At 36.4% G+C, this 22,500-nt stretch overlaps 1 protein-coding gene across 7 annotated transcripts in view; it reads left to right on the forward strand.

Moving 5' to 3' along the window:
• Nucleotides 1-22,500, forward strand: part of LOC106867469 (uncharacterized) — a 1,580,514-nt gene that overhangs the window by 1,437,912 nt on the left and 120,102 nt on the right. For all 7 annotated transcript variants that reach the window (XR_016238261.1, XM_089341338.1, XM_089341342.1 and 4 more), the window contains one exon: nt 19,511-19,555. Coding sequence is in view for 6 of the 7 variants with exons in the window: in XM_089341338.1 (XP_089197464.1) it covers nt 19,511-19,555 (45 nt within the window). In the remaining variant the exon portion in view is untranslated. The remainder of the gene's footprint in view (nt 1-19,510; nt 19,556-22,500) is intronic.

The raw sequence follows: 22,500 nt of genomic DNA on the forward strand, positions 1-22,500 counted from the left end.
CTTGTGGCCAATAAAGAAAATATCATCACCATCCATTATTAGCATCATCATCAGCATCATCATTATTAGCATCATCATCGTCATCATCATCATCATCTTCATCATCATCATCATCATTAGCATCATCACCATTAGCATCATCATCTTTATCATTAGCTTCATCATCATTAGCATCATCATCATTAGCATCATCATCATCATTAGCATCATCGTCAGTATCATTATTATTAACATCATCATCAACATCATCATCATTATTATTAGCATCATCATTTTCATCATTATTATTATTATTATCATGATTATTATTGTTATTTACTTATTTACTTAATTTAATTTAAATTATTTATTTACTATTATTGTTGTTATTATTGTTTCCTTCCTCATCCGGCACCCTGGTGGCAACTAAAATTAATCATCATCATCATCATCATTGTTGTTGTTGTTGTTATTATTATTATTATCATTATTATTCATTTATTTATTTATTTATTCAAATTTTATGGAATAAATCTTTTCTGAAACAGAAAAACAAGGCAGCACAAAATATACAAACAAACATAAAAGTGAGAAAAAGAGACACAGAGAGGTAGTAGAGGGTGAAAGAGAGAGAGAGAGAGAGGGGGGATAAGAGAGCAAAGGAAGAGGAGGAGGAGGAGGCAGTGAGAAAAAAAGGAGAGAGAGAGAGGGAAAGAAGGAAGGAAAGGGAGCAAAATGAAACAGGACTAAAAACAAAGGTTGGAACATGATAGCATTTGTGTGGAATTCCTTATCAAGGACAACAGAACCAGCTGTCCGCTACCACTGCTACAACCGCTGCTACTGCTGCTACTACTACTACTACAACTAATATTACTGCTACTCTTTTACTCTTTTACTTGTTTCAGTCATTTGACTGCGGCCATGCTGGAGGACCACCTTTAGTCGATTAAATTTACTCCAGGACTTATTCTTTGTAAGCCTAGTACTTATTCTATTGAACCCTTTTGCCGAACCGCTAAGTTACAGGGATGTAAACACACCAGCATCGGTTGTCAAGCGATAGTGCGGGGACAAACACAGACACACAAATATGTACACACATATACATATGTACATATACATATATAGGACGGGCTTCTTTCAGTTTCTGTCTACCAAATCCACTCACAAGGCTCTGGTTGGCCTGAGGCTATCATAGAAAACACTTGCCCAAGGTGCCATGCAGTGAGACTGAACCCGGAACAATGCGGTTGGTAAGCAAGCTACTTACCACACAGCCACTCCTGCACTTTATTACTACTACTACTACGACGACCACCACCAATACTATTATTGCTACTATCACCACCACCACTACTGCTACTACTACTACTACTACTACTACCAATACTATTATCGTTACTATCACCACCAGTACTACTACTACGACCACCACCACCAATACTATTATTGCTACTATCACCACCACCACCACCACCATTACTACTACTACTACTCAGTCCTCACTGAAAGAGAGATAATAAACCAATGTATTCCTATATTTCCCCTTCTGGAGCAAAACTTTCCGTTCCTCTCTGAATGGCATCTATCATTCTTTGATATAACACCTTCAGACCCCACACCCCCTTCAAGAATATGAAGGATTAACGAATGTGGTGGTGGTAGTGGCATTGGTGGAAGTGGTGGCTATAGTGGTGGTTTTGGTAACGTTGGAGGTGGTGGGGAGGAAGTGATCAAGATGATGATGGTGATGATGTGAAAGGTCATGATTACTACCATGATGGTAGTAGTGGTGTTGGTGGCGATGATGATGATGATGATGATGATGATGGGGGAAAAAGGGTTATGACCAATATCATGGTGGCAGTGGTAGTAGTGGTGCCAGTGGCGTCAGCAGTGATGGGTGTAAATGGTAATGATGATGATGATGATGATGATGATGATAATGGTGGTATTAGCTGCTTAGGTAGTGGTGTTGGTGGTGGAGGTGGAGGAATGTTAGTTGTTACTGATGGCAGTGATGGAGGAATCAACAGGGACAGGATGTGCTGGTGAGCGGGGGGGGGGGAAGGTTCATGATGTTGTCAACCATGTTGTTGTTGCTGTTGTTGTTGTTGTTGTTATTGGTGCTGGTGCTGGTAATGATATTCATGATGATGACAATGTCAAAGGGGTTTCATGATGTCTATGCTAATGATGATGCTGATGACATTGATGATGCTGCTGCTGATGATGATGCTGATGATGATGTTCATGCTGCTGATGGTTGTGATGGTGGTGGAACTGGTGGCAACAGGGATAAGGATCTGTTTTGTTTTTGAGGGGTGGGAGAAAGAAATTTAAAAAAAAAGTAATAACAAAAACAGGAAAAGGGGTATAAAAGTTTTTTGGGGGGTTTTTTTGTATTATTATTATTATTATTATTATTATTATTATTATTTCTAGTATAGCAGAATGTCACAACAGCATAAACAAAATTGCGAGTGTGTGTGTGTGTGTGTGTGTGTGTGTGTGTGTGTGCGTGCGTGTGTGTGTGTGTGCAGATAGTGAAGCAGATAAACACAATTAGGCTTTATATACATAGAGAAACATACAACTAAATATATTTAGACAATAAAAACAGAGGGACAAGCATATAGTCGTGTGTGTGTGTGTGTGTGTGTATATATATGCATATATGTATATATATATGTATATATGTGTGTATGTATGTGTACATATATGTATATATATGTATGAATGCATGTATATATCTATATATATATATATATGGATATATATATATATGTGTGTCTATATATATGTATATATATATATGTGTATATATATATATATATATATGTATATATGAATGTATATATATATATAAATATGTATGTATATATATGTATGTATATATATATATATATATATATATATATATATATATGTATGTATATATATATATATATATATATGTATATATATATATATATATATATATATATATGTATATATATATATATATATATATATATGTATAATGTATACATATATATAGACAAATAAATCTATACTTTAACATTCTTCAACTCTAAGATTATGTATTTCCTTTGGAGTTATTATTGTTATTATTATTATTGTTGTTGTTGCTGTTGTTCTTTCTTGGTGGTAGTGGGAACGGGGGCTGGTAGGTGGGTGGGATTGAAAAACATTCTTTATAATTCATGATACCTTTAAAGTATGTTCAGATGGTTGTCAGCATATGCAAATATATATACATATATATATACACAGATATATACACACAAACATGCATATATATATATATATATATATATATATACATATACATACATCCATATACACACATACACACAAACACACATATATGTATATATTATATATATATATGCACAAATCTACATGTACATATATACATAGGTACACATGTCAATACACACACGTACATGCACACACACACACACACACACACACACATATGCACACACACACGCTCACACACACACACAAATCTCTATATATCTTTATACGCATCTATTTATATCTCTCATCATTTATTATTATTTTTTTTTTTTTGGTTTTTTCCCAAACACAACTTTGTGCTGCTGTTTCGTCGGCATCAAACTTCAAGACTTTAAGACTTTTATCAATATTTGAAATCAGTTCACAACAGATCCTTCCTTTCTTATAAATCTTTCACACATTTTCTTATTATTGACAACAAAGTAAGCGGGTGTTTGTAACAAGGGGTGAGTAGACGTTACAATGGGCGGGGTGTTGTTTCTTGTTGGAATCCTGGTAGCGGTTTTTTTTTTTTTTTTAGTTTTCATTGTTGAACAGATTCATCATCATTATCATCATCATCATCGTCATCATCATCATCATCGTTGGTATTGTCATTGTTCAAAACACCTACTTTTCTATGTTCACTTGGGTCTGATGGAATTTGTTGAGAAGATAAAATTTCCCTCTGGCTAGGATGCTCTTCCTGTCACCAACCCTCACTTGCTTCTAAGCAAAGTAATAGTTCCCCTTGGTCGGACGTGCTTTCATGAATGACATACACCACTTATAGAACAGTGACACTCATTTACATCTCTCATGCAATGTCAAGGAGACAGTAACATACTCATACATAATTTGTTATCATACATACCATCTATACATATACACACATATACACATATACACATACACATACATATACTCTTTTACTCTTCTATTTGGTTCAGTCATTTGACTGCAGCTATGCTGGAGCACCGCCTTTAGTCAAACAAATCGACCCCAGGAAAAATTCTCTGCAAGCCTAGTACTTATTTTATCGGTATCTTTTGCTGAACTGTAAAATTACAGGGACATAAACACACAAATATCAGTTATCAAGCGATGGTGGGGGACAAATATAGATACACAAACACAAACACACACACACACACACACACACACACACACATATCTATATATTTATGTATGTATATATATATATATATACGATGGGTTTCTTTTAGTTTCTGTTTACCAAATCCACTCACAATGCTGAGGCTATAGTAGAAGACGCTTGCCCAAGGTGCCACACAGCAGGACTGAACCTAGAACCATGTGGTTGGGAAGCAAGCTTCTTACCACACTGCCACTAAAGTTGGTTTAAAAAAATCCTCAAACAAAAAAAACCTTCATGCATATTCATGTGTGTGTGTGTGTGTGTCTGTCTTTGTGTCTGTTTGTCCCCAAACACTGCTACTTAATTTAAAGACTTCAAAACGATGAAAGCAAAGTTGACCTCAGCGGAATTTGAACTCAGAATGTAAAGATGGATAAAATACCACTAAGCATTTCGCCCGGCATGCTAACGATTCTGCCAGGTCACATTAATAATGATTAATTCAAAATAATATGAATAGATAAAGAATTGCATTTGACAAAGTAATCCGAATGCCAAAGGGTTAAATTGTAGTTTTAAAATTATATTTTTACAAATCTGCAATGGAGGTCGGATAATACCTTTCAACATGATTAGTCACAATGGACAGCTGAACAAACGAAGAGACAATTAAGAAGGAAAACACAAGTATGAAGTTGAAAATAAATAAATTAATCTGAGTTTCATTTTCATGTTTAATCTGTTATCCAATAAGAATTATCTAATTATAAGATTTATATTCTTAACTCACTATATTTAATCTCTTAAAATTGCATATCACATTATTTACATTTGATGGATATGGCTTAGTGATTAAGAGCGTGGGCTACTAACCCCCAAGATTCCGAGTTCGATTCCAGGCAGTGACCTGAATAATAATAATAATAATGATAATAATAATGATGATAATAACGTCGAAAAATACCTTAGGAATGAGAACCCAGGTTCAAAATTTCCCCAAGACACCTGATGAAGGCTGGAGGGTATATCAGCCAAAACGTTGTGTAAACAACAAACACGATGAGGAGAAATATCCATCAAATGTAAATAATGTACATAATTCCTCATCTCTTAAATATAGAATCATACAAATATATCAATAAATAATAGCTTGTGAATGAAATTGTGTGTGTGTGTGTGTGTGGTTGATTTCTTCTTGTCTGTATGCATTTGGTTTCTGTGGACAAAATAACAGCCCTGCTATGAAATATATGTGGTATTGTATGCTTACAGTCAACTGCTTGAGCACGCCTTTGGCTCCTTGCCATGGCTTGATATGTTATATTTTGTATCTTGTATTTATTTTGGTTATTGGACCACGACCATACTGTGGCACCACATTGAAGAATTTTAGTCAAACAAATCCAAAAGATTAGTATTTTTTTTTCAGCCGGGTAATTATTTAGTTAGTTTCTTTTGCCAAACTGTTAGGTTATGGGGACCTAAAACCATGTTTCAGGAGCAAACTTCTTGCCACACAGCTTGTAAAATAAAGAGTCATATAACGATGTCTAAGTTGTTTCGTTGTTTAAGACTGTAGGTATTTAACATTTTGCATAGGAACAAGTGAGGTTTGGTGACCAGAAAGGCATCCAGCTGCAGAAAATCTGGCCTATGTGGTTACAAAAAAGTGATTGTTAAAACGATGAGGGAAAAGGCAGAGTATAAATAATTACAATAATTTGCTATCTCAGAAGCATTTAACTAGAAGCTCTTGTCCTGATACTGTTATGATAGTCCATATGGTACATCAAGAACCACTTACCTAGAAGCTCCTTCACTAGCTTGTTGATGGGTGTTTGATTGTGTGTGGAGTGTAAGAACCAGTGCACACGTATTTGTATGTAATTTTATTAAACCAAATCCTCCTTTAATATCCAGAAGTGAAATGATACATCCCTAACTAAGTATGTATGGTCACTGGGAAAAATGCTCCATGGATTACAGCATCAAGTGGAGAGTACTGAAGAGGTGCAAGCTTTATTTTAATGGCAGTCAGAGGTGCAGGTTATGCATAGTAGAGAAAAGAACTATATGAAACAACTTTCTTCACCAAGACATTAACCTGAACCATAAAAGCGAAATATTCTGAGCAACCCATATGAAAGAAAATATGTGTATGGTTGTTGGTGGATTACATTATGATTATAAAGTGTGAAGCTGCTCGAATACGAAACTACTAGAGTATGAAACTGCAACCTGGTCCATTGCTTATCCATTTATAGGATACTAACCCTCCTCCACTCAACCTTAATCTACATTAGCAAAATGAGTTTATTACATATAAATGTATTTAGAACAGGAGGAGGTTAAATGAGATTTGATGGAGTTTAGGTAGAGGCTGGGCTGTTGTCATATGTATTCAGCTAAACTGGAGCCAAGGAACATTCCAGAAAGACTTCTAGAAGCGCAATTATATATTATCCAATTTTAGAAAATGTTATCCTTCAATAATTTAGGGAGAAATGTGTGTGTGTGCATGCATGTGTGTGTATGTGTGTGTTTGTGTGTGCACTTACAATGAAGGGTAGGGGGTTCATTCCCTCTATCAGATTGCTTCTGAGCAAGAATAAAAGAGTTTTTAAATGCAAACCTAATGCAGTTAGCAGGACTTAATGGCCCTTTTGAATTTGATTGTTTAGGACTGGTTAAAACGTATGTGTATGTTCATATAATTGTATGTATATGTATATATATATACATATCTATATATATGTGTGTGTGTGTATGTATATATACATACACACATACATATGCATATACATACGCATACATGTACACACATAGACATACATGTATACACACATACATGTGCATGTGCATACATATAAACAAATACATAATACATACATACATACTTACTTACATACATACATACATAAATACATATATACATACATACATACATCCATGCATCCATTTATCTTTCAAAACACCGATCACTAGAGTGCTTAGCATGAATCAGCCTGCTGTCACCATAGCAATAAAATTTCAAGCAGAAATGCAATGTCCTTCGCTACAGGATCATAACCAATTATTTTTGACGTAATTACCAAACTTCCTCAAAGACTTCATCAAAATGACTCTCAGAATGGCTTGGCCTTCTATCTTCATCTTTCACATCGGCCTGTCTCCATTTATTCCACCGTTTTTTTTTTTGTTCCTTTTCCTCTCTTTTTTTCATATTTATATCTTAGGTACACACACACACACACACACACACACACACACATATATATATATATATATATATATATATATATATATATACATATATCTGTGTGTGTTTACACAAATATATTTTGTGTCACATCTTGGTTGTTGAGTTCCTTCTAATTTTATTTCTTTCTTTTCTTAGGTTTTTATCTTCTTGCCATCCATTTAGTTTCTTCTTCACTTTGCTGCCCTTTTCCTGCTTTCATTCATAATCTTTTATCTCTTTTTCCTTTCTGTTTTCATAATTTCAACTTTCTTTTTCTTCTTCTTCTTTTTCTCCTTCCTGTTGTTCTTCTCCTTCTTCCTCTTCTTCTTTTTCTTCTTCTTCTTCTTATTATTATTCTCCTCCTCCTTCTTCCTCTTCTTCTTCTTCCTCTTCTTGTTCTTCCTCTTCTTCTTCTTCTTCTTCTTCTTCTTCTTCCATTGCCCACTTCTTCCCCTCCTCTCCCTAACTCCTCGTCTTCCTCCTTCTCTTCCTTCTGTCAACCTCCCCCCACATTTTCCCCTTCCTTCTCCCCTGCTCCTCTTCCCCCTCCTCCTCCTCCTCCTCCTCCTCCTCCTCATATCCCCCCTTCCTCGTCTCTTCCCTCTTCACCCCTCCTCTTCTCCATCTCTTACTCCTCCTCTAGTTTCCTGCAACGAAGATTAAGTCTCCCTTCAAATCTTCTGGTGGGGGGGAACCCTTCTCCTTTACCTGCTTTCAATAGGCTTGCATTTATGTTTCGGTGGCTGTGTAGGAATATACGTATGTGTGCGTTGTTGTGTGTCTGTGTGTCTCTATGTGTATGTGTGTGCAGGAGAGTTTTGTTAAGTGGTGTCATTTATTCTATCCCCTTCACACACCCCCTACTGGCACAGTGTTGTGTTTCTCATTACTGTTCCTTTCTTCATTCCTTCTTCCACCATCTAGATCAGTAGTTCTGTATGGACCCTCCAAGACCCACATAAGATTTTGTCATTAAAATCATCTGCAATAAATTGGTTCTACTTCTGCAGTACACAAAACATTCTAACATTTCTTTTTTATACAGTCCCTAATAGTATTTAGCTTCTTATCCGACAGTGGTACCTTATATTAATTCCTAATAATATTAAATTGGTTTGACCAGGACTGGCAGGCTGGAAGGCTGTACCAGACTCCAGTCTGATTTGGTCACACACACACACACACATCAGTCTTTTTATCTTTTTTTACTTCTCTCAGTCATTAGATTACGGCCATGCTAGGGCACCACCCTTAAGAATTCTTAGTCAAATGTGTTGACCCCAGTACTTACATCAGTATCTTTTGCTGAATCACTAAGTTACAGGGATGTAAACACACCGACACCAGTTGTCGTGTAGTGTGTGGGTGGAGTGGACAAACACAGTCACAAAGACACATACACATATTTGTAGTTATACATATATAGGACGGGCTTCTTTCAGTTTCCGTCTACCAAATCCACTCACAAAGCTTTGATTGGCCTGAGGCTAAAGTAGAAGGAACTTGCCCAGGGTGTCACACTGTAGGACTGAACCCAGAACCATGTGGTTGGGGTGCATGTCTCTTCCCAGAAAGCCACACTTATAGAAATATATGAGTGGGTGTTGAAAAGTTCCAGGTGTTGAAAAGTTCCAACCATGAAAAGCCTGGTTGGAGGCCCAGAATTCTTTAACAGAGCTTAGAAAAACTGAAGGACCTCTGCAATAAATGTGTGAATCTGACAGGGGAATATGTTCAATAAAATCATAATAAATTGACCCTCCTGTGTTTTCTTTTACCCAAGGCCAGGAGCTTTGCAGCACCCCTGTACATGCATTTATACACACACACACACATTTAAAGGGGTGCTGGAAAATTTCTGGCTTTAAGGGTATCACAAAATGCCTGGCTGGAGGCCCAGCGTTCCGAGTTCTGGGAGGCGAATATGCTGAATAAAGTCATAATTAACTGATCTTCCTGGAATTTCTCTTACCCAAAGTCAGGAACTTTTAACCCCCCCACCTCATGTGTACCCTTCTGCCCTTTTCTTTGTAGCACCAACAAAAAATTACTCCATACGACAAATATATATTTAATAAACAAAAAATTTTACCTACTTACTCAATAATTTGATATATACTTTGTACTATTAAATTATTTCCATCAGACATCTCTCACCTGGTCAGTGACCAGGTCATAGCTATACAATAATAAAGTTTTGTTTTATTGTTTAACATAATATAATGCACAAGTGACTATCAGGACATTTCATTTCGTTTTTAATGGCTCTGATGAGTTTTCCATGATGTAATATTAATTGCTTCATGTTCAACACATCACCTTGAAACAATTGACCTTCCTCAACGTTTAATGTACATAGATGTATAATATGTGTGTGTGTGTGTGGTGTTTATATGTGTAGACACAAGCCCACACATATATATATAGATATGTAGGTATGTGAGTATGTATTTTACAAGTATATATATATATATATATATATATATATATATATATACGTGTATATATATACTTATATATATACATGTGTGTGTGTGTATGTTTATATATATATATATATACTTATATATATATATGCATGTGTGTGTGTTGATATATATATATATATATATATATATATATATATATATATATATATATATATATATATATACATACATACATTCATGCACACACCACGCTCACAGACATGCACGCACACACACACACACACACACACACACTTACATACACATGCAATATATTCATGTATATATTTGCTTTCTTGCTTTTTTTTTTTGTTTTTTCCCTTTCTACTGTTTGCAAATAACCAATGGAGTCAACACTTTTTTCTATTATTTCAGTCAGGTGTTACCTGTTTTTTTTTCTTTTTAATCTTTTTTGTCTTTTCTTCTTTTAATTTTCATTGCTTTTTTTTTTCCTTTTTCTTTTTTTTCTTTCCATTTGTTGAATTTTATTATGAATAACTATCAATTTATCCATCTATATATGGCAGCAAAGCAGATTATTCCGATGCCATCATATTCCCACGATATTTCATTCAGATAATAATTTGGGACTGTGTTTCCATGTCAAAAGACAATCTTTTGATAATGCTGACTTTGTGTGTTCAATATATATATATATAGATATAGATATAGATATACATATATGTGTTTATATATATCAACATGTATATATATATATATATGTGTGTGCATGCGTTTGCCCTGTTTATATGTGTGTTATATACATTACACATGTCTGCGTGTGTAAAATATACATACACACACACACATGCATATATATAAATATGCATACATACAAGATGGAGTTGCTCCTAGGAAGATATGTATTAACGAAATTCATAAACTAGGGACAATGGTAAGATATGTGTGTGTGTGTGTGTGTGTGTGTGTATGTATATGTATATATAAATGTTTATATATATACACGTATATGTGTGTATAAATGTATATATATGTATATATGTATATATACATGTGTGTATATACATATATATACATATATATATATATATATATATGTATATATATATATATATATATATATATATATATATATATATATATATAATATAATTAATATGTATATGCATATATGAGTACAGGACACACACATATGTATATGTATATATATATATATATATATATATATATATTTATACACACACACACTCACACACAAACATACATATATCATCATTGTTCTCATTGTTGGTGTGCACTCTTCCATGCTCGTATGAGTCAAATGAAATTCCTGTTCCCAAGCAAGCCAATATTTCATCATGGCCAAATATATTTTCACGGAAGATTACAAACGAAGGATGTTGCTAATATAACACTCACATATGTTTTCATACAGCACACCATTTGAACCCATACAGGAAATGGGCAAGTATATGTATGTGTGGCATGAGGGCCATTACATCACAAATGGGTTACGCTATATACAGTGGTGTATAGTTATTGGATAAACCAATTTACGTATTAAATGTATTTCTGGAAGCTGGTACGTAGATACTAATGACTTGTAGGCATGTGGTATTCCGTTATGCAACCATAATAGATTATAAAGAGATGGTAAACAAAGAAGGGCTGGAAAGGGAGACAGATTTACAAGGGAGCTGTGGAAGAAAAGGGATACAAATGTAAGACCTTAAGAAATGTATGTCACAGGGAATAAAACTTGGTTTTCTGATTAGCATGCAGTTTAAAACTTGAAAACCACATTTTAATAAAAATACATTAAAATGCAAATTTATACGAAATATATTAAAATGCAAATTTATACTTAGTTTTCTGATTAGCATGCAGTTTAAATTTTGAAAACCACATTTTGACAAAAATATCTTAAAATGCGAATTTATACGAAATATATTAAAATGCGAATTTATATGAAATATTCTAGACAATTCTCTTTTAAATCTTTCCATTTGGGCAAGCCATGTATTCACCTCTTAAACAAGACACCTGCTCCTCTGCCTCTATCATAGTTTCTTGTTCCTCCGTTCTATACCTCCACTCAGGCGAGAGGTCTTGTCTTGTGGGCGCTTCACAACCTCACTGGTGCTGGTGCCACATAAAACGCACCCAGTGTTCTCTGTTAAGTGGCTGGTGTTATGAAGGGCATCCGGCCATTGACACCATGCCAAAGTAAACATTGAGTCTGGTGGAGGTCTCTGGCGTCTCTGTTCTTGCTGAACTGTTGAGCCTGTGCCAGAATAGAAGAGGGAACATTAAATGATAACAGCAACAATAATAATAATAATAATAATAATAATAATAATAATGATGATGTATAAGACTAGACATTGATAATTACTTTCTATTAGTAAAAGTTACATATAATTAATTAATCTACAGCTTTTTCTTTATTATTATGATAGTGATAAACGATTGTGGTCATTGATATTGCCATCGTCACCGCAACCTTCACCCACCCAACCACCATCAGTGCCATAGCCAATAACTTCTTCTTCATCACAATCAACACTGCCACCCCACTGGTCTTCAGTCTCATCCTCCTCATCGTTATTATTGTTGCTGTTGTTGTTTATTGTCGTCATCATCATCATCGTCATCATAATTGTCCTCATCGTTGCAGTATCACCAGCACAACAGTCATCATAAGCATCATTGCCATGGCTACAGCAACCATCAACTCATTATCACCACCACCACCACCACCACCACCACCATCTGTTCAGTCATCACCATCATCATGATCATCATTGTCATCATCATCATCACCATAATGGCCATCATTATATTCCTGTCATCACCATCACCATCACCATCATCATCATCATCATCATCCTTGACATCATCTTCACCTCCTCTTCCACTTGCCCTCCCTTCTTGTTCCCCTTTTCCCCTCCTCTTACCCACTTCCTCTCCTCCTTCACCTCATCATCATCGTCATCAACCCCATGATCATTATATTTCTCCTCCTCTTCCGCTTCATTATCATTGCTGTTATCATCATCACCACAACCACCGACACCACCACCACCTCCATGATCATTATTATTATTATTATTATCATCATTTACATAATCATCACCACCAAAGCCATCCTTGTCAGCAGTTTCTTTGTTGTCATCACCATCACCACCATCATCACCATCGATTCTGTTCTCCTCATCATCAGCAGCATCATTATCACAACCACCAGCAACATCAACACCACCACCATCATCAATATCATCATTATCACCACCATCATCATCAACATCATATCCCCACCTCTCCACCACCACCACCACCACCAACATCATTATCACCACCATCATCATCATCATCATCATGTGAGCACCACCACCACCAACACCATCATCACCTCAACATCACTAGCAACCCCACCACCACCACCACCACCATGAACATCATTAACACCACCACCATCATCATCATCATCATATCAGCACCACCACCACCGACACTATCATCATTTCATCATCACTATCACCACCATCATCACCACCACCAACACCACCACCACCATCATCATCATCATCATCGTCATCGTCATCATCATCGTATCAGCACCACCACCACCATCATCACATCAACATCACTAGTAACCCCACCACCACCACCACCACCACTACCATCATCACCACCATCATCATCGTCATCATCACCATCATCATCGTCATCCTCATCATATCAGCACCACCACCACTGCCACCACCACCATCATCACATCAACATCACTAGTAACCCCCCACCACCACCACCACCACCACTACCATCATCATCATCGTCATCATCTTCCTCATCCTTGCTGTCTTCATTATTCATATATGTATTTTTACTTCATCCTACATTCAGACGGATTCCGTCCAACAAAGCAGCTCATTTGTCAGACTCCGTTACAGAAACTCTTTGAAGAAGGATCTTCATTGAGTTGAGATTCTCATGGATTCTTTGTTAATGCGAAAATATCAAAGTTCCTTTGAATGGCAGAAATCGTTTGCTCCAAGCAACAGGGAGAGAGGGGGAGAGAGAGGGAGGAAAGAGAGATGGGGAGGGAGAGAGAGAGAGGGAAAGACAGGCAGACAGACAGAAATGCAGGGAGTTGGAAAATTGGGAGAGCAATGAGGGTTAGAAGAGAGCAAGGTTTGGGGGGAGGGGGAGGGAGAAGGATGACAGAGGAAGATGGGAGAGGTAGAAACAAAAAAATATGATGGAGTGAGAGAGAGAGAGAGAGATAGGGGATATGTGAATAGATAGAGAGAGAGAGAGAGAGAAAGAAAGAAAGATAGAGAGAGAGAGAAAGATAGATAGAGAGAGAGAAAGAAAGAAAGAAAGAAAGATAGATAGAGAGAGAGAGAGAAAGAAAGAAAGATAGAGAGAGAGGGAGAGAGAGATGACAAGAGAATATGGGAGAGAGAGAGAGAGAGAGAGATGACAAAGGAATATGGGAGAGAGAGAGAGAGAGAGAGAGATGACGAGAATATGGGAGAGAGAGAGAGAGAGAGAGAGAAAGGAATATGAGGGAGAGAGAGAGGAGTAAAAGAGTGAGAAGAGAAAAAAGGGAGAAAAATAGAGAGAGAGAGAGAGGGGAAATAAAGAAAGAGAGAGAGAGAGAGAGAAATTAGCGAGAGAGGGAGTTGAGCAAAAAATGAGACATGAACTGGATAAGAGAGAGATTAAGAGACAGGGAGAGAGAGAGAGATTAATTGACAGCATGATAGAGAGAGAGAGAGAGGGAGTGTGTGTGTGTGTGTTTGTGTGTGTGTGTGTGTGTGTGTGTGTGTTTGTGTGTGATAGGAAAAAGGAGTGAAGACAAGTTTAAAAGATTGTGAAGGTGAAATAGAATGTGAGGGAGAGAGAGAGAGAGAGACTATTGCGGAGAGGAGGGAGAGATAGGTGGGAGAAAAAGTGATTGAATGCAAAAAGAAATGCCAAGAAAGATCAAAGAGACAGTGTACAGGTGTAGGTTTCAGAAGACGAGAGAGAAAGAAAGAGAGAGAGAGAGAGAAAGAGATAGAGCATGAGAAAGAACGAAGAAAGATACACAGACAGACAAGGAAAAGAAATAAGTAGAGAGAGAGAGAGAGAGAGAGAGAGAGAGAGAGAAATATATATGTGTGTACATGTGTGTATCTGTCAATATATATATGTATATGTATGTGAATGTGTGTATATATATATATATGTATATATATATATATATATATATATATATATATATATATATATATATATATACTAACATATAAGCGTATATATATATTTTTTATATACACACAGTATCTTTAATGCGTGTGTGTGAATATGTATATATATGTGTGTGTGTTTGTGTAAATGTGTGTGTGAATATATTTATAGACTGATTTATAAACACATATATTTTTACACATACATAGTGTCTTTAATGTGGGTGTGTATGTGTATATATGTATGTAAATGTATGTCTATATATCTACAGACTGATAAATAAGCATATATATATATATATATATATATATATATATATTTATACACACATGGTATCTTTAATGTGGGTGTGTATATGTATACATATATATAAAATATATATAAAATCTATGTATGACTATAAACAGATGTGTGTGTGTATACATGTGTATATGTACATGTGTGTGTATGTGTGTGTGTGTGTTTAGACAGGCAGACAGATAAATAAGCCACAGATGCTGAGGTCGATATAATTGACTTTTTCCCTCAAAGCTCTGACATTGTCCTTATGTTGGAAATCATTCTTGGATCTGCAGAATCATCAGAACAAAAGGAAAAATGCTTTTGCAATATTGATTCCAGCTTTTTATATTTCTTGAGTTCAAATCCTGATTAAACCAACTCTGCTTTTCATCCTGCTGGGGTTGATAAAATAAAGAACTGCTCTAATACTGGTTGGGGGCTGGGGTCAATGTAATCGATAGTAGAATTATTTGCTTAATGATTTGGCAGAATTGTTGGAGCATACGGCAAAAGACTTTGCAATATTTCTTCTGCATCTGAGGTGACATACTGGCGGAATCGTTTGCACGCCAGCATGTCCATGGTCCACAACCCAATGACTGAAACTGGTAAAAGTGATAAAAGACTTATGATTTGTATTATGAGTGAGAGAGAGAGAGAGAGAGAAAGAAAGAAGTAGAAGAAATGGCCTTGTGGTAAGAAACTTGCTTCTCAACCACATGGTTTTGGGGTTCAGTCCCACTGCATGGCACATTGGGCAAGTATCTTCTACTATGCCCCTGGGCTGACCAAAGCCTTGTGAGTGGATTTGGTAGACAGAAACTGAGAAGAGCCCGTCATATATATATATATATATATATATATACAAAGTTTTAAATTTAAATTTTAGAGAGAGATTTGACACTAATATCCATTATTATTGTAATTACAATAATAATAAATTAGAATAATAATGGATATTAGCGTCAAATCTCTCTCTTAAATTTAAATTTAAAACTTTGGATATATAAACAAGAAGGATCCCTAAGGAGTCTAATTTAGACTTTTTTGCGGTGAAATCTCCTGCTATATTGATAACGATTACATGGTTTTCTATGAAAAATTATATATATATATATATATGTGTGTGTGTGTGTGTGTGTTTGTGTGTGTGTGTGTGTGTGTGTGTGTGTGTGTGTGTGTGTGTGTGTGTGTGTGTGTGTGTGTGTGTTTCTTTGTGTCTGTGTTTATCCTCCTACCACTGCTTGACAACCCGTGTTAGTGTGTTTACGGCCCCGTAACTTAGCAGTGCATCAAGAGAGTTTGATAGAACAAATACCAGGCTTTTGAACGAAAGACAGGCACTGGGTGTCAATTCATTCGACTAAAATTTCTTTGAAGTAGTGCCCCAGCATGGCCGCAGTCTAATGACTGAAACAAGAAAAAAAAAAATCAACGATTACAGAGAAGTTACAAATAGACCACAAAAAGAAACAAATAATGCATCTTCACAGAAATATCTAACCCTTCCATACTGACCACCACCACTGCTGGCACCATTAAACACCTTGTCATCACCAAGTACTAGCCCCTAATCTTTTGGTTTTGTCTGAAATCAGCCCACCTCTCTAGAATTAAAGGGAAATGCTAGTTTGATTTCTAGGTCTCTCATCTCTTATCAGATATCTTCATTAAGGTGGAGGCCTTTAAGACAGAATTTTAATTTGCTAATTTGGGTTTTTACATTTTTTGTTTGTTTGTTTTTTCCTTTTTGTTTTGCCCTGTTTTGTTTTAATGGTTTTGGTATCGAGAACTAAATAATCACCTCTTAGCTTTTCCTTTCATGTTCCTCCCTCTCTCTCAACCTGCTCTTTTCTGTTACTGTGTCTTTCTCTCTCACTCTCTCTCTCTCTCTCTCTCTCTCTCTCTCTCTCTCTCTCTCTCTCTCTCTCTCTCTATCCCTCTCTTCATCTTAATCCTTTTAATGGTAACTGCATCAGACAAGATTTAGCAGAGAAAAGAACTGAATGCGTGTGTGTGTGAGAGAGAGAGAGAGAGAGAGAAAGAAAGTGTGTGTGCATGTATGTAAGCATATGCTAGCATGTGTTTGTATGTGTGTGAGAGTGTGAATGTGTGTGTGAGAGTATGAATGTGTGTGTGTGTGCATGAGGGTGTGTGTCTGCACCAATGTTGCTATTTCTACCCAAATCTTCCTTGTCCTCCAGCTACTACTACTACTACTACTACTACTATTACTACCACCACCACCACCACCATCACCAGTAACATTGCTAATGTTACTATTTCTACTTTTATTAAGTACTTGCTCTACTACTACTACTACTACTACTACTACTACTACTGTTTTGTGATTAACGTAGTAATGATTTTTAATCGTTTAGCATGAAATGGCACTAATTTGGTGTGAAGAAGGAGGAAGAAGAGCGTACAGGGGAATTTTTGGGTGTGCGTGTGTCTGTGAGGGTGGTGGGGGTAGTTCATTGGTCTTGAAATGTCCTTTGAGGCCTCTCCGTTAGATTTGCAAACCTTCTGGCATACACTGCATTGAAAGGTGTGCACAGACATATAGGCAGAATAGTTGGTGGAGGTTCGTTTTCCATGCGTTCGCAGAATGGATTTGAGGCCAGCAAAAGACAGGCGGGGTCTGTCACAGACTGTGCACAAAAAAGGTCATTGTCATTCACCTTCTTGATCGTTACATACTCATACACAACAGGCTTCTTTCAGTTTCCATTTGCCAAATCCACTCACAAGGTTTTGATCATCATGAGGCTATATTAGAAGATGTTTGTCCAAAATGTGATGCAATTATGTTGTTAAAGATTATGTAAAGTATTATTTTCTATGTGGAGGCGCAATGGCCCAGTGGTTAGAGGAGCGGACTCGTGGTCGGAGGATTGCAGTTTCGATTCCCAGACTGGGCGTTGTGAGTGTTTATTTAGCAAAAACACCTTACCTCCATGAGGCTCTGGCAGGGGGTGGTGGCAACCCCTGTTGTACTCTTTCGACCCAACTTTCTCTCACTCTTTCTTCCTGTTTCTTGAGTAATGCTGTGACGGACTGGTGTCCCATCCAGCTGGGGGGAACACATATGCCATAGGAACTGGGAAACCGGGCCCATGAGCCTGGCTAGGCTTTAAAAGGGCGCATAAATAAAATTAAAAAATTATTTTCTATATAAAATATGAAAATTAGTGAGTTATACGAAATGCATACGTGGATGTTAACAAACCATTTTGTACACACTTATTCTGCCTCTTATATGTGTGCATACTTCACTTGTGGTTTGCTATTCAAATTTCAGCTCCTTTTTTAAACTTAATACAACTCTCAATTTCATGCATCCTAATCTATCTAACAATTATCTACATGGATTACCATTGAACTTTAAAAGCTCAAAGACAATATAGTGTATTGGTATATTTATTTTTTTATATATTATTTTTTTTTATATATTAATTTTTACTTTTTTGTAAAAAACATTTTCATTCTCCCTCTTCTTGAAAATTTGGCATGCAATGAAAGCCGGTTAGAAATCCTTTTTACACTTCTATATTAAAATATGCTTTCAGTTTAGCATTCTGCCTTATTATTATTTTTCATTTTCCTATTATTTCTCCACGTGCGGTTAACACAACCCCACTATTTACTGACTTTTATATATATATATATACATATATGTAATTGTGTCTGTGTTTGTCTTCCCCCACCATTGCTTGACGACCGATGATGTTGGTGTGTTTACATTCCTCCAGGACTTATTCTTTGTAAGCCTGGTACTTATTCTATCAGTTCTTTTGCCGAACTGCTAGGTTATGGGAACATAAACACATAGCCACAGTCAAATGACTGAAACAAGTAAAAGAATAAAAGAAGACATGTGGATTTATGTATGTATATGAAAATGTATGTATGTTGTTATACACATCATTAACCATATGTTTTGTATTCCAGGCGATGGAGAAAGCACAAAAAAGATAGGCACAAGTATAAAAAAAGGTATGTCCCTATTTTTCTTCTTTGGTCTCCTCCCCATCGTTGTCTTCACCCTCATCCTTGTCTTATCCTTAATTATTTTTCTATTAATTCTTTTCCATTTTTCTTTTTCCACTCTTCCTGTTTTTTAATATCTTGATAAGGACCATAATGACATTTTTTAATGTATTTATTTATTTTTTTTGGTTGTTAGGTGGCAACCTGGCAGAATCGTAAGCACTCCAGGCAAAATGTTTAGTGGCGTTTCATCCATCTTTACATTCTGAGTTCAAATTCTGCTGAGGTAGACTTCATCTTTCATCGAATAATATGGTCTAGTTTTCAGCATTCTCCCAAGAAAGGTGGTCATAGTTTCACTGTCTTTCATCATTGGTCCATCAGTTTATGTTACAAATGTTTCAACAGCACAGTAATTTATTTACACACAAAGTATTACATAATATTATGTTATGTTGCATAGCAGTCATTATTTTAGATGCTAAATTACCAGCCATGTCATCAAGCATGTGTGACACACACACGCACGCACACACAAAGTCTTGCAAAACAGTGAAATATTGGGAACTGCGCGATATTTTAAGGGAATCAACTGATAAGGCATCAGGCAAAATAATAGATTTGACCATAATAGATCAGAACTGGTCTGGAGATATCTGTCAATAACAAAAAAACAACAACAACAATGATAGTATCCTCAGTAAAAAAGTTATAGAATAACAGACAAAAAATGAGGATTTTGGGGTAGATTCACAGCACCCACATTGATTCTATTTCACTTTGCATTTATAGACTGTAACAAGAGCATTACAGGAAAATAATGATTTGAAAGTTTAGCCTGGGGTTTAGCACAAGGCCACAAGGGAGGTGGGTAAGTTGACTGCATCAACCCTAGTGTCCAAATGGTACTTAAATAAAATAGTGTCTAAATGGTACTTTATTTTATCGATTCCAAAAGGATGGAAAAATGAAGGCAGGTGGTCCCATGGTTACGGTGGTGTACTGACAATCATAAGGTCATGGCTTCAATCATTGAACGAAGGGGTTCTTTAGAAAAACACTTCATTTTGTGTTGTCTCAGTCCACTTAGCCGTAAATGAGTAACCCTTTTAATGGACTGATACCTCATTCAGAGTGCACTTTGTGATCCCTATGCAATGGAAATCAGGTAATCAGCCCCATAAATCCTAGAACTTGAGACTGCAATGTCCAGGGAGCTAATGGAAAGGTAAAAATCAACCTCTCTGGAATTTGAACTGAGAATGTAAATAGCTGGAAGAAACGCTTCTAAGCATTTTGCCCAATGTGCTAAAACAATGGTCCTAAACTGGGGTGGATATAAGATTTTTGGGGTTCACTGTAGTATTTTAAGGGTTTATGAAAAAAGTTGGCTTTGGATGTGTCTATTTGCAAGAAACAGTTTGGTTTCTTTCTCTGATGTTTTTTTCTTAGTTTAACATGTTTCCAGCAACTGGAACTTGTTCTGTGAGAGAATGCTTTGCAAACCTTTACACATGAACGCGTGAAAAACAAAACAGGAATTTTGAAAGATGTACCTGTACAATTAGCTTTTAAACTTTGAATGGCTATAGGGGGGTCCATCAGAACAGAATAGCAATAAAAGGGGTCCTTAGGTAAAAAAAATAGCTGAGACTCCCTGTGTTAATAATTCTGCTTACTCATCAGTTGTAAGGTCGATATATGTGCCATGTAGAAGTGGGGGGGAAGTATTAATGTTTTAGGCATGGCTCTTTTCAACTGTTCAGCATTCGTGTTACTCTGTCAAATGTAATTCTAATTTTTTCACCATGTTTTAACTTAATCATGGATTATCTCATAGCTTTATGATTTTTGATGATGGGATTTATTTCTACAGTGAGATTATAGAGGTCAGATCTGGCTAGTTTGGGCATAAGACAAGTAGAATATTTTGTGAGAATTTACAAAAAAAAACAAACAAAAAACAAATGATGAGGTGCTCCAGCATGGCTGCAGTCAAATGACTGAAACAAATAAAAGAGTAAAAAGAGTATGAACATGTGTGTGTAAACAACAAACAGATGTATTAGTTTAACATTCGGGAAGTGAGAAAGTCTTTTATGTTTTGAGCCTATGCTCTTCGACAGAAAGGAACACAGAAATAAACAGAGAGAGAAAACAGAAAAAGGTATAGGGGCTAGCGATGTTTCATGGTGAATGACGAACAGAGGGGTCACACAGGAGAGCTAGGAAGAAGGGGTGATAATAAAGTAGTGGTGATCCCAAAACAAAGGTGCGTGTGTATGTGAGAGCGTGTATGTGTGTGTGCATGCATGTGGAAGGGAGCTGGTGACATCAATGTGTGCGTGTGTGCATGTGTAGGTGTGTGGATGATGGTGTAGGTGCTGGGAAGTGGTCAGTGCTAGTGTGTGCGTGCTGGTGTGGGTGCTGGGAAGTGGTCAGTGCTAGTGTGTGCAGGGTAGAATATTTTGGCTGGATAAGGCTGGTTTAAATGCTTAAAGGGTTAAAGATAGAGAAGTGAGAGAACATGAAGCGAAATAAAAATTTTAGAAACTCCATTTGTTGCCATGAATGTGATGTAGTAATAATTGATGAAGGAAGTCTGTAGTTGTTAAGTCTGTTGTTCCTGAGTCGAGTAGAGTGGACAGACGATGGGCAGAAATGTTGGATATGCACAAAAGCAGGAGTAAATGGCTGCAATATCACTGTATGTGTTGTTAAATCCATTTGTGTGCGCATGTGTGTGTGTGTAGTCAGAGCCATATGTATATATGGGTTGTTTAGAGCAGAGCTGATAATTATATATATATATGTGTGTGTGTGTGTGTGTGTGTGTGTTGTGATATATGTGTGTGTCAGGTGAAGGGTTGAAAGGGGGCTGGGGGTGGGATTAGAGATAAAAGAAACGGTTATTGGTACCAAAGGAAGCGAACATATCCTGTTTAAAAACC

Source organism: Octopus bimaculoides, chromosome 24 (genome assembly GCF_046866305.1).
Source record: "Octopus bimaculoides isolate indiv1 chromosome 24, ASM4686630v1, whole genome shotgun sequence".
Taxonomy (NCBI): Eukaryota; Metazoa; Mollusca; class Cephalopoda; order Octopoda; family Octopodidae; genus Octopus; species Octopus bimaculoides.